Source organism: Rissa tridactyla, chromosome 2 (assembly GCF_028500815.1).
Source record: "Rissa tridactyla isolate bRisTri1 chromosome 2, bRisTri1.patW.cur.20221130, whole genome shotgun sequence".
NCBI lineage: Eukaryota > Metazoa > Chordata > Aves > Charadriiformes > Laridae > Rissa > Rissa tridactyla.
Genome location: NC_071467.1, coordinates 125,419,912 through 125,432,386, shown reverse-complemented (window position 1 = coordinate 125,432,386; position 12,475 = coordinate 125,419,912). Strand labels below are relative to the sequence as shown.

Below are 12,475 nucleotides of genomic sequence, written 5' to 3'. Positions count from 1 at the left end.
TACTCTTTCAAGTGTTTGTGCTTCTCCTTTGATCTTCAGATCTTGAGTTAAATGTGTTTCATCTTCTTTCATTTACTGTTTTCAAATTTAACTTTCCCTTTAAATAACTTCTGCTTGGTGGAGTTTGTATTAATATGGATTTTGTTATCTTCCATACTGAGAAGTTTAAAAAGAGAGAGAGTTGCTGTGTTTCTTTAGTGTTGTTCACATCCAATAAAAGACCCACTGCGTCACTGCAGGGGACTTCGTCATTCACCGTGCGCAGCTGTAATGATGCAATGAAAAATTCCCACCTCACAAAGTTACTGCGACACTTAGAGTGCATGTGAATTTGCAGTAGACTCTCTTGGAAGGGAGATAAAATGAGAGCGTGATGGCATGTCCACAGCAAGCACCTAGGGAAGTTTGGTTTCATCATTATCCCATTAAATTTAATTCCTACCATTGAGTAATTAAGCTTGTGTTAGTATTGTCTGTGCATATAACATTTTTATCTCCACTTAAAAATGATTTACGTTTAAAATAAAAGCATTTTGCAGTGTTTTGAGCGGCAAGAGCAACGTGAGGTGATCCGAATAACCGCGTGATCTGTCTCTGTGCTTTTTCTCTAGCTGTCAGAAATGATAGGAACAAAAAGAAGAAGGAACCTTCAAAGCAGGAGTCCACAGAAAACTATGAAATGACAGCAGAGTTGGATGATCTCACTGAGAAGATCCGAAAAGCTCACCAGGAAACCTTCCCTTCTCTCTGCCAGCTGGGAAAATACACTACAGTAAGTATGGTTTGTGACACATATGTTCTGGATATGCCTGGATGATGTGAGTTTTGCCTTGGAGGCTTCAGATACAAAAGTAGATGCCCTCCTTGCACCTCCTTAGCCTTAAAAAAACGTAGGTATGCATGCAAATACGTGCTAAAGAAAAGAAATTGCACTTAACTATAAGCATTACTTAGTGTTGTTGCGAGAGACTGTCTGAAGGATTAATCCAGCCAAGAGACAAGCTTGGAGTCCGTGAGTTAATTACATGCCATCATTCATTAGAAATTTGTTGGCTTCCAAAGACGTGATCTCTGCTTGTGCGTCAGCAGATTACAACTTTGCAGGTGTAGAGAGTTCTTAAATGCTGCTGGATTACTGATGACAGTCCCAAAGCTACCAAGGTCAAGGAAAATATGAAATGTCTGTATAAACCAGTTTCCAAAATGCTCATTTGCAGTTTATTCCTCTTCCAGTCTACCAAAATACCACAAAGCAGCAAACGCTTTTGCTGCTTTTAGAAATGAAAAATTGTCTCCCAATCAAGAAGTTCAGTGCTGTAGGAATTTCTCCAGAGGATGAGTCGGGGAAATAAATTTTTTTCTCTACATATATGAGTTGCTAAATATAGGGCAAGTCTGTGATATTTAGTTATTTATTTCGGAAAGAAAATTCAGTGTCAAGTTTGCAAATGCAGTAATGAAAGAGATGCTTAAAAATAATTGTTAGGCAATAATGTTTAGAGTCCTGTTGGTAGAGAAATGGCTTTGCTGGGTCTGCTCTTGCTGTCGGTTGTGGCAGCGCTGTCTGTTTCAGAAGGATCTGCAGAAGGTCCTGAAGTAGTCGAGCATGCGCTCTCGCTGCTGAGGCCAGGAGTTCAGGACCGGCATGGATGGGGCAAGGAGACACCTGCCTCCACGGTCCTTGTCCTCCATGGTTCCTCAGCTGGAGGGCTGCGACCTGGAGGTCAGGTGGAATACCTCTATCGCTGGATTGGTCTCTGTTTTGAGTAAATGCTCTGCTACCGAAACAAATGTTAAATTTCTGAGAGAGTCATCTGGGCAAATCCCCGTGTGGCATCAATATTCACTGCTTCAGTGAGCAGGGTGCTGTTTTAAGGCATATTCATCTATTTACAGAGTGCAAGGTTCAAAACGCTCAGGTCTAGGTGTAAGACTTTGTGTTTAAATGCAAGAAAAGCAAGCATACATGGTGTGACGTTAGGAAAAAAGCATGTTTTTCACGTTGCTGAGAGTATTTTCACAAACATTTTTCACATTTAATCTTGAGACCCGCGTAAAATGGTTGGTGCTGGGGAAGGTGCCTGTCCTCCGCACGCTTCTGTGGCACTATCCCTGCTCGGGTGAAATGCTGTCAAAACAGCCAGCGTAGGCGTTGCTGGTACATATTGCACAGGCAGACCCCCGGGGACTAGCACAGCATGCGAGGCTGGGAGCTCAAAAGCAGCCAGCTGGTGAGATAACTGAAGGCAAAGCTGGAGACGGTGGGATCCACAGCGTGTCTTTTCAAGGAAATTCCTGGGTTAATGCCCTCCACCCCTCCCCTCAGCACGTGCGGTTACGTCTCCGTCTCGGAGTGAATAGAATCTTCCGAACAGGCTCTCACACTTCTGCCAACATGAGAGCGCTTCTGAACGGGTGTGAAAAATATCTTCCCGGTTCAAAGACGGTGAGTTTATGCCTTGTAGGAGAGGTGATCGCATGTCCGCAGCTGGGACGCGTAGCCAGGCTGGTATGCATGCCGGAGTTTATTGCTCACAGGCTGCCTTGCAAATGGCCTGGCTCTCCCAGAATAATCTTCTCGGCGTACCTCCCAACGTGAACATGTCGGTACGTACTTTTGTGTTACCTCTGAATTAGAAGAGGGCCCCGCAGCTGGTGTGATGGTACTTCGTACTGGTACTTGCCAAACATCCTGGAGGGTTTGAAAGATAAACCTGGGCACCTATACGCTTGCATTATGTGTCGGATGCTTAAGTGTCATTAGTATTTTAGTTCTTGAAATGATGCAAGTGGATGAAATTGGAGAAGGTCTTGTTGCATATCACACCCACCACTGAGGCCTTCGTCCTTGGATTCCTGCTGGCCCCTGTGGTGAGTTTATGTCCCCGTTGGAATTTCAGAGCCTTTACTGGGAGCACCTGGATCTCAGTAATGAACGGATGAATCTAGTCTGTCTATGGGTCCCGAGTAACCATGACCTGACCACACTCTCTCTGAGGCTGGATATTGGTCACGCGTATGTCAGGCCAGATCGGACAGTTTGGGGAAAGGGATTTCTTGGTTTTATCGTTGGTCTGTTGGAAGTCCACAGCAGTTAGCTGCACGTGGCTGAAGTCCCTGCTGCTTTGTCATGCTTTGGTATTATACAAGTTGCAATAACAAAATTATACTGGAAGAGTTATTTTTGGCTTACCTTGAATCTTTGAGAGCGATACAGCTTCCTTCAACAGCTGTATCAAAACTAATAGCCGCAGTGCTAAATACTGTCTTCTTGCTGCATTCTCATAGTCTCCATGTGAAATGTGGCATATTTAAATCTCTCATCTAGTTGAGGTCTGTCGACCACTCCAGCTTTTTAGGTGGGAATTCGGTGTTAAGAGCTCATTTTTATGAACACTGTCTCTGCCCAGCAGTGGAAGGGACAGAGTACCGCTGGGGCTGGAATAAGGGTCATCTTCATCTCCAGCTGCCCATCAGCCCAGGAGCTGGGGAGAAGCCTTTCTGCAGCAATGGAGAACCGAGGAGGTGGAAGGTGTTAGGTGCTGGTCAGAGGAGCACAGCTTCAGTGCTTGGACGACAACACCATCGAACGGCAGGGCTCAGGCAATAAACTTTCCTTTTGAGACACTTGAAATAGAGACCAAAAGTCAAAAAAAAAAAAGGAGCACGCAGCCCTTTTTTTAAATGCTGAGTCCAAGGGGAGCTAGAACCCTATGCCACTCTACTTTTCTTGATGATAACAAACTAGTATGGGTAGAAGATTGCCACCAGTCCTGCTTTTATGCCCAGTTCTGCAGGCTAGCAGTCATGAAGCATGGTACGCTCGCACTGCAGAGCATACAGATTGCTTTTGTAACCTTGGAGGGGTTTTTTTTATTTAATTCTTTAAGCGGGAGGTGAGAAGTGAGTGTATTGAATCAATGTGGATTCACTTGAATTTCATGAGCTTTGCACTGGCGTGCTGATAGAGACAGAGGCCGGCAGAAACTGTTCTGCAAGCGCAGCCCCTGTGTGCCTTTGGTTACGTGATTGTTCGGACTGATTCAAAACACGATTTTGTTTGTTGCTAAGAAGAGCAAAGAATTCTAAGTATAAGAGAGTGGAGTAAAAAAGACCTTGCAGAGATACAGTCATAAAAAAAAAATCTGTTCCGACATTTGGCTTGTGTTATCTGGCTCCTCTCGCTCTTGAGCACTGCAGCCTGCAGTTCCCAGAGGAAAGGTTACATGGTGGGGTTTTTTTCCCCCCATTGTGTGTTTTTACCTGTTCAAAAATGGTTTAGGAGAAGCGTTTTCCATTATGTTTTTTTATATCCATCTGCTCTTTAAAAAGAAAAAGCGTCCCAATCTGTAATAATTACCATACTTTGCATAGTTAATAAAAGTCTACTTAAAATAATGGGAGAATAGCACTCATATTAAATTCGCTGGGTCATTTGACTTAATAGTTGCATTTGGTGGGCAGTGGCAAGTATAGTTCTGCCGATGATGAGAATCAGCAAGCTGTTTAAACGTAATGGATTTCAAAAGTCCATCATAAATAGATCTGTTTTATTACTGTCATCCAGGTAAGAGAGAGTGCCTTAGTAATTTCTCTGGAGATGTCATACTTTATAGTATAATTGAGTGTAACTGTACTGCTTGTCCCTTGAGACTGGTGTTATTTGTAAGTCTACAGCTGTGTTACATCCAGCCTCGTGATAAAGGGAGGATAAACCAGAAAATAATTTTGACTCTGCGAACCTTTGCTGCGGGCTCTCCTGGGTTGCTTTTGGCTGGCTGGAAGCGAAGAGGTTTTGCATCTCGGTGGCATTTTGTCCTTTGTAAGTGCTGGGCTTAGAAGTTACACGGCTATTGTTCTGTGCCATTGCAGAGGAATATACATAGGTGTGTGTATACATATATATATATATACACACACACACATATATATATCTCTTGTGATTCTGGGTCTGAGTGGAGGCGTGTGCTCTGTTCCTCGGTGAGCTCTGCGGAGCTGGAGTGCATCGCTGCTTTTACTAAAGAGGCATAGCAAGTGTTCCTGATTAGGGCAGAGTGCCCCTGTGAGCCTTGTTTCATTTGTAAAGTGGATTTTAAAGACGGTAGGGATTCTGCTACTGTGTATGTTTCTGCGAGTACCTCATCCCGTATCGTTAATGTGGGGATAGAGCAGCCTGCAATGAAAAAACAAAAATGATGGAAAAAATGGGATCAATTTATGTGGCAAAAATGGCTGTTTAATTGGATTTCATAGCAAGGTTGGGCTTTTCCACTGATAAAGATGCCACTAGGGTGTATTACAGTATTGTTCCACCATATGTGCGCTGGTGCAAAGGCCTGGAAAACATGCAAGGCTGCTCCTGGAAAAGACACCTAAAAAACTGCTTCAGTAAAATATTCAGGAAAAGTCATAGCGTCTGCATCTTTTTCACAGCATGGTTAGAGGAGATCCCCAGGCAAATTTAATCAGAGTTTCTGCTTCTAACATGCATTTTATTAACCCCGTGTTTTATTGTTCAACCTATACATTGATATTGAGTCAGTTTTGGTTTTACATATTCAGAAACGCCGCTAAAAATCCAGCTATTTTCCGTGACGCTTGCGACTACATTCATTACCAAATAAAATGCTAAAAGTCTTTCCATTTGTAGCATCTCAAAGATAATGTGTAAACCATATAAGCTCCAACGCTGAGGAATCTGGCACCCGGCGTAATAAAACACCCGGTTATTTTGTATTTTATTAACTGCCCCTTCTCTTCAGTTTGCATAATAGTGAGTTAGATTTACATTTGTTAAGACGGCCGTGCATTACTCTTAATAGAAGACACGTCAAACTTCCCGTTGCCGGTACTGCAGCATGATAAAGTAACCTCATATGATACTGATGAAGATTTCGTTCACACTTGCTGGTTTCATGCAACGTCTTTTTTTCCAGATGGATACCCTATTGTAAAATGATTTCCTGCTTTAGGCTCTGCTTTGTGTAGCTCTCTGCTATGCCATCTTTCTATGAACTGGATAAACTGCCTATTAAATTTAATTACAGCCTGAATGACTGCACATCTTGATCTTATTTTTCCTCCAATGTACTGTATTTCACCAAGGTCCTTGAGGATGAAATAAAATAAATCTGAAGGATGCATACTCCAGTAGCCGAAAGAAATGTTTCAAAGGGCATTACAATGACTGTTAACCCATTAGTTTTGGACCATTTTGAAGGCAATTCTTTAGGTTTAGGATTATAAAGACATTTTCTCCTATCTTTTCTTCTGTCATTTAAAAAAACAAAACAAAATAAGAGGAAGTTCCCAGAATAAAAATTCAAATCGAAATGATTAAGTTAGTTTCTTATGCCTTAAAAAGAGGGGGAGCGGGGAAGAGCATGTATGCACCTTCAAACTGTTCAGCACGGTTACCATTTATTTTTTGCAATAAGGTCCTAATGTAAATATTACCATCTCAAATCTCCACCCTGTTGCAATTGAGGGTGAATGTCGGGCTGGCGGGGCCCTTGGGGACCCATCAGGACTTTCCCCTTTGTGACTGATGGTGGTTGTGGCGTCTGCGAAGGCAGCTCGGGGAGCCAGGCGACAGAGCATCACAGCCAAGCGGAGCTCACCCCACGTCGACCTCTTCGGGCCCTGTGTCCTTCCTGTGAACCGAAGAAAGCTGGTGGCTTCAAAGCTTTCCAAGGAGGTGGACATCCTCACCATCGGCAGCGATGGTGGCAGAGTCACTAGAGATGTTTCCTCCAAGAACGTGCGATCTGTGTAAACTGAATGCTTGTCGATGGCTATTCATCTGCCATGTCGGTTAGGCTTTTAGGTTGAGACTCCTCTCAATTAACGCGAATTTTAAAGTTAATTTAACATTTTAACTTCAACTGGGTAAGGCAGCTAATCACATTGGCTTCCTCTGCAGCTGGGGAGAAAGCTGCCATCTGAGGGGATTTTCCCTTACCTGCTTTAGGTACCTAACTGGAGCGGGTGGGCCTTTTTTCAGAGATGCCTCTCTCTTTCTTGGTTAGTCAACAAGCTCAGATGAGACGTGGAAGAGAGAAACCCTGCCTTTGGTTTTCTATGGTTGCAGCTCAGCACCTTGTGCAAATTCATTACCAGCATAGTTCTACAGGTAAGATTCCCCTTGCAATGAAGAGGAGATCGCCCAGACGCCAAAGGCAGCTGCGACGCACACCGAACCTGGTGGTTCAGCAGATACTGGGGGCGACCATCACGCTGGCTGCATCCCACACAGCATCATCAGATGAAATGCTGGCAAAATGGGAATATGCTGCGTGCTGGGAAAGGAGGAGAGTGGCCTCGGGTATTTCAGAGCTCTGTCCTTACCCGTTTCTCGTCACCCCACGGCGATCACGGGTGGGTTGGGAACAACTCACCAGGTCTCCCCGTGTCCCCATCTTCTGTTGGGGTAGCGTCAGATAGATCACAGTAACTTCTGAGTCAGACGGTTCTTGGCTGACATGTTTAACTTTTTTAAGGGTTAAGTGTTTATTCTGAATGTGTGAAAACATGAGTTTAATCACAAACTTGACGCAAATTTGCTACTCATCCTAGCAAATTACAGCCTTGATTAAGATAGATGCATATATGGAAACAGCCTCTGAAAGTTGCAGCTGGAATGTCCTTGTAACACCTCAAACAGTAGGGTATATGTTGGACACACCGTCAAATGAGCATATAGCATTCATCAGCGCACATGGTGTTCCTAATGTCATGTAAAAAAATGCTTTTTAATTCATGGGAGACTGTAGCTTGAGAAAGCTGTAAAACTCTTGCAGAGCCACAGAGCAGATAAATTAAGTAGAACTAATTTGCTAAGACCTTAAGTATGTGAAACTGTGTTCCAAATATTGTGCTGCTTTTTCCGGATGAGGACCTGATATTCTTGTTCCACTGTTCGTTTATATTTTCTGGGGTACAACTGTAAATTGTCTCTCTCAATGCACTTATTATATAATGGCAAGGAAGAATAATGACAGTGGCATTTGGAAATGTTTAAGTTCATTTGTATTCCTTGTACAGATGGCCTCTGCAATCGTAAGTAACAGAGAAATATCCAAGGAATTTTCAGGCGATTAATCCAAGTTATAAACCAGCATCATCCCAACAGCAAGCTGCAGAAAATGCCTGGAATGTTAATAGAAAGTACTTCTGGAAGGAATACTCGGTTGTTTTTTCTTTCCCTTGAAAAACCATTTACTGAAAGGGACGTTGTTGATTTACGGTGCCTTCTGTCTGTCTTTCCAGAACTCCAGCGCAGATCACCGGGTTCGACTGGACCTCGGGCTTTGGGACAAATTCAGCGAACTTGCAACAAAGTGCATTATTAAAATAGTGGAATTTGCAAAGCGATTGCCAGGCTTTACAAGTTTGACCATTGCAGACCAGATAACTCTACTTAAAGCAGCCTGCCTGGATATACTGGTATGTATTTTTAACATCATGGTTATGCTAATAATGTATTTTCTATTGCTCTTTTTTACTGTAGTCGACAGGGAGAGGGGGGTCAAATACTGTCCTGGCCTTATGGTTGCAAAATTGAACTCAGCGGGTAGTCTGGTGTGGCCACGGGCAGGCTCTATCGCATATGCGGACATGCGTTATATGGGTACTTTTCAAAATAAGTCCTTATAGTTTGTGGATTTCAGTATAGTTGCAAAAAGGGCACATTTTGGTATTGTGGCACTAACTTGAAATATGTGCAACTTTGGAAAAATCTTACTGTTAACGTGGAAAAGAGATCTGATTCTCTCTCCTGCCTCCTCCCTCCAAAACATAATGCTCAGTATAAAGGATACCTAGAAGATGGTCCGCTCCATAATGTTTTAGCAACGTGCTGTACCTGTGGTCATGAGGTATTTCGGGGAACAAGACACAAATCTTCAGAGTGAGATTTTTGCAGGCTGTAGAGGGGAACCTGGTGTGCCTGGAGCCCGGCAGGCACAACGCAGATCCCCCTGCTTTCACCAGCGCTGCAGGCACCTGGGGAAGCGGACTCTGCAATGGACTCTGTACAGATTTTAGCTAAATGTCATTTAATTTTAAATAGGCGAACATACAACCTGCAGCAGGGAACTGTGCAGATGGACTTGGAGTTTTTCTCCAGACCTTGCCACTATGTCAAGGCAAGCTGTCTTCCCTCCCTTTGTCTCTGGTTGTTTCTGTCACGCTGACCTTCAGAGGAACCCTCTGGGATCTCAGCATTTCTTTATCAAGACCTTAGAGGTCTTTGGGCTTTTAGTTGCAAATATGCTTCTTTTTCTTGGCCATAGCAATAACTTTGAGTAAAACAGTATTTCAACATGTTTTAAACATATTTTATATGTTTTCTTCTGAGTACAAATCTTCAGGTCTTCACTGAGCCAAGCATGGCCAAGAAGCCTGTTGTGGGATGGATAGATATATGTAGATATATTTTTTGGCATGACACAGGAGCTGGAACTAGGGAATTTGAAGTTGAAGTAATTAATCTTGGAATTTCTAAAAGTGCATTGCTTCAAACAGGATCGTACTGAGGAGGACGCTAACTGCCGTGACCTTTTCCTCTTGTTTTGTCAAAAGCTGTTTTGAAGAATTGCATCTAGAGGACATTGATGAAGGAGGAAGAGGGGTGGGAGAGGGGAAGGGGTATCGTTCTCCTGTGGGGGGAGGTTGCCCTGTCGTGCTGGAGATTCACCTCTGGTTGTCCCCTTCGTCCAGTCGCTCAGTCAGACTTGACCATCTCATCGTTACTGTGTGTGGTCCCTCCACGGGGCAGGGCCATTCGTTACCAATTGCACGCCTGTCGTCGCCAGCTCCGTCCTGATAAGACACAGTTGCGCTGCCCTTACCCCGACAGGCACACGGTGATCGATAGACTGTGGCGTGGCCTCGAGTGTATTCTGCCAGATATACGGGATGGGAACTGCTTTGTGCTTTGCTGCTGTAACCAGTAACAAATGGTTAATACAGAAACTACCCAAAAATGGTGGGGAGGAGTCAGGATTTAGCAAGAATCTGCATGTCCAAACGCTTTACCCCTAAAACTTCATCCCTTAAGCTGCCACCCCCTATTTGTCGCTGCCGTGCCCTGGCTCCGTAGCTGCTGGGAATAAAACATACCCTAATTCTGTAATTGCTCAGGATTCTGCGAGCTCCTGGCACTCTTTGTTGGGATGGGTAGAGGGAGCTTAACCTGGGGGCCTGCACGGCCCCTGTGGCACAGGGTCCCCCCAGCAGCTCGGCTCCCTGCTTGTGTCCCCAACACCGGCTGGATAATATCAAGTATTTAGGGGTAGCCTTTCTGCTAGCAGTTTTTATCTGAAGTGCCTAGATAAAGGCACTTCACAGCCTTTGATCAAAGTGACTAAATAAAAGCCTAGTTGCCAGATTAGAAAAAGAATAATGAAGCAGGTGGTAAATGGTGACTTTATTTCAACTAATTAATGGATAGAAAGGGTTGCTTCTTTAATAGGGTTCACCACTTTTACTTCGTGGCCATGTGGCAACCTTCAAGCTCTCGTTACAGACTTTACCGAGACCTGTCATTCCCGATCACCTGCTCGTTCTCTTTTTTTTATTTTTCACGAAGCCGGCAAAGGTGACACATCCGAGCAAGCAGGGTGCAGCGAGTGCCACAGCCACCCGTGGCAGCTGAGGCTTTTCCAAGAACGGGAGCAGATAAGACACGGTTGCCACAAAGAGTCCTGACTTCCCTGTGCGAATTTACACAAGCTTTATGTGGCTATTTTACGTGCTGCTTAAAAAGAAAAAGGGATAATTACCACGAGCACAGTTATGCGTAGTGAAATGCCCATATCCATTAAACCCTCATCACCTGCACATCATCGGAATTGCGGTGCAGCTCTGTATCTTTATTTCAGCTAAACTTCAGCACTTGGAGCAGCGTTTTAATAGCGCGTATTCCCCGCCCCCAGCGAGCTACTTCTCCTAATTATGAGGACTGTTTCGAATGATGTATTTCATACCTCGAGACGTGGAGCGAGCGCCGTTTCCCTTCCCTCTGCCGGTGCCTGCCCGTGCTCTGCCGTGTGAGCGCTGCCGAGCGCGGGGACCAGCCTGGCCGCTCTGCACTCCCCGTCCCCCTGCCCTGCAGTCCCCTGGACGTGTCCCCAGAGCCCCGGGGACAGCATGGGGGCTCCCCCCACCAGCAGGACCCCATTTCACTGCCCACCCGCCCACCAGCACTGTCTCTGGGCTATGGGGAGTCCTACAGAGCTTGCTGAGGGCTCTGCTCAGTTGGTTCCAGTGGCTGTGGATGCCTAACCCCCCCCGACAGGCTGTTGAAGGAAATGGTGCCAAGGAGCTCAGTAAACTCCGCTGGGTACGGGCCAAAGAATTGTTTTATATAAAAACAAGCAAAATCTCTGGAAGGGAAATCAACATCAAGCCTCGCAAGGCAGCTGAAGGCGCCGGTTGGGGATGGTGGAATTTGTATCTGCTCCGGTGCCAAAAGTTTGAGGGATAAATATTACTAAAATTCAGTCAGTAACCCTCGTAAAAGCGAGTGCTCCTGTCTGCTGGTAGGCTGGCCCGGCAGCGGTCACGCATCCCCAGCCTCGCCAAGATCTGGCAAAATTAATGTGGAAAGAGCCGGGAGTCCAGCATGGCTTGAGTCTGATGGATCAAAACCTGAGAAGTCCTTGAGTGCTAATCCTTAATAACGTCATTTTTGCTTTCTGTTGTAAACCCCTGCGCGTTAATGGTAGGAAGGCATTTGTGTGTGCGGAACAACCTGTGCTGGTGGGGTATGGCCATGCCGGGAAGGTTTGTTCATTGTTTCGGAGTCACCTGCTTGGATTTCTCCACTCGGGAAACCATCCCAGACAACTAAGGCATCTAGTGTCTAATGACAGAATTTCTTAAAAAAAAAAAAAAGCGCTTGCTTTAACTGATCTTGTTTAAAATGAGTAACAATTTTTATGGTAGCAACAATTTTGGAAATGCAACTTTCTGGATGGTTTTGGGTTTGTGCGACCTGTGGGGTTTTTGCTTTGCACTTTGTAAGTGGCTCATAGGAACCCCAGATGCTTTAAGATATAAATATTCCTTAAAACAAAGGATCCTTTAATCACACGCAAGAACCTTATTTATGGCTGCAAGTGGCATTTAAGAGCAGAGTGACAACTAAAATACTTGGCTTGGTTACAAAATCTAAACAACGTTGGGGACATTAGGAGGATGTCTTCTAGACAGCAGTTCAGTTTAAGCTGGAGAAAGATACCATGATTTCTTATTTTGAAGTGCTGACGTTTCCCATATGTTCTTCAGTGAATATGAGCTTGAAATCAGCTTCACTTTGACACTGGAAGTTTGCCCAAGAAAGGGTTAGCAGGGAATCAGCAATATCCATGGCGTTTTGCAGATCTCGATGAAGGATACGAATTTAAAAAAAAAAAAAAAACAATAAAAAAAAACGAACCAAAACCCAACATTTCAAATGATCTGTCTCGGA

The 12,475-nt window shown here is 44.5% G+C and overlaps 1 protein-coding gene across 3 annotated transcripts in view; it reads left to right on the top strand.

Annotated features, from left to right (window-relative positions):
* Positions 1–12,475, top strand: part of RARB (retinoic acid receptor beta) — a 333,745-nt gene that overhangs the window by 310,102 nt on the left and 11,168 nt on the right. For all 3 annotated transcript variants that reach the window (XM_054190690.1, XM_054190691.1, XM_054190693.1), the window contains 2 exons: positions 612–772; positions 8,269–8,445. In XM_054190690.1, the coding sequence (XP_054046665.1) occupies positions 612–772; positions 8,269–8,445 (338 nt within the window). The remainder of the gene's footprint in view (positions 1–611; positions 773–8,268; positions 8,446–12,475) is intronic.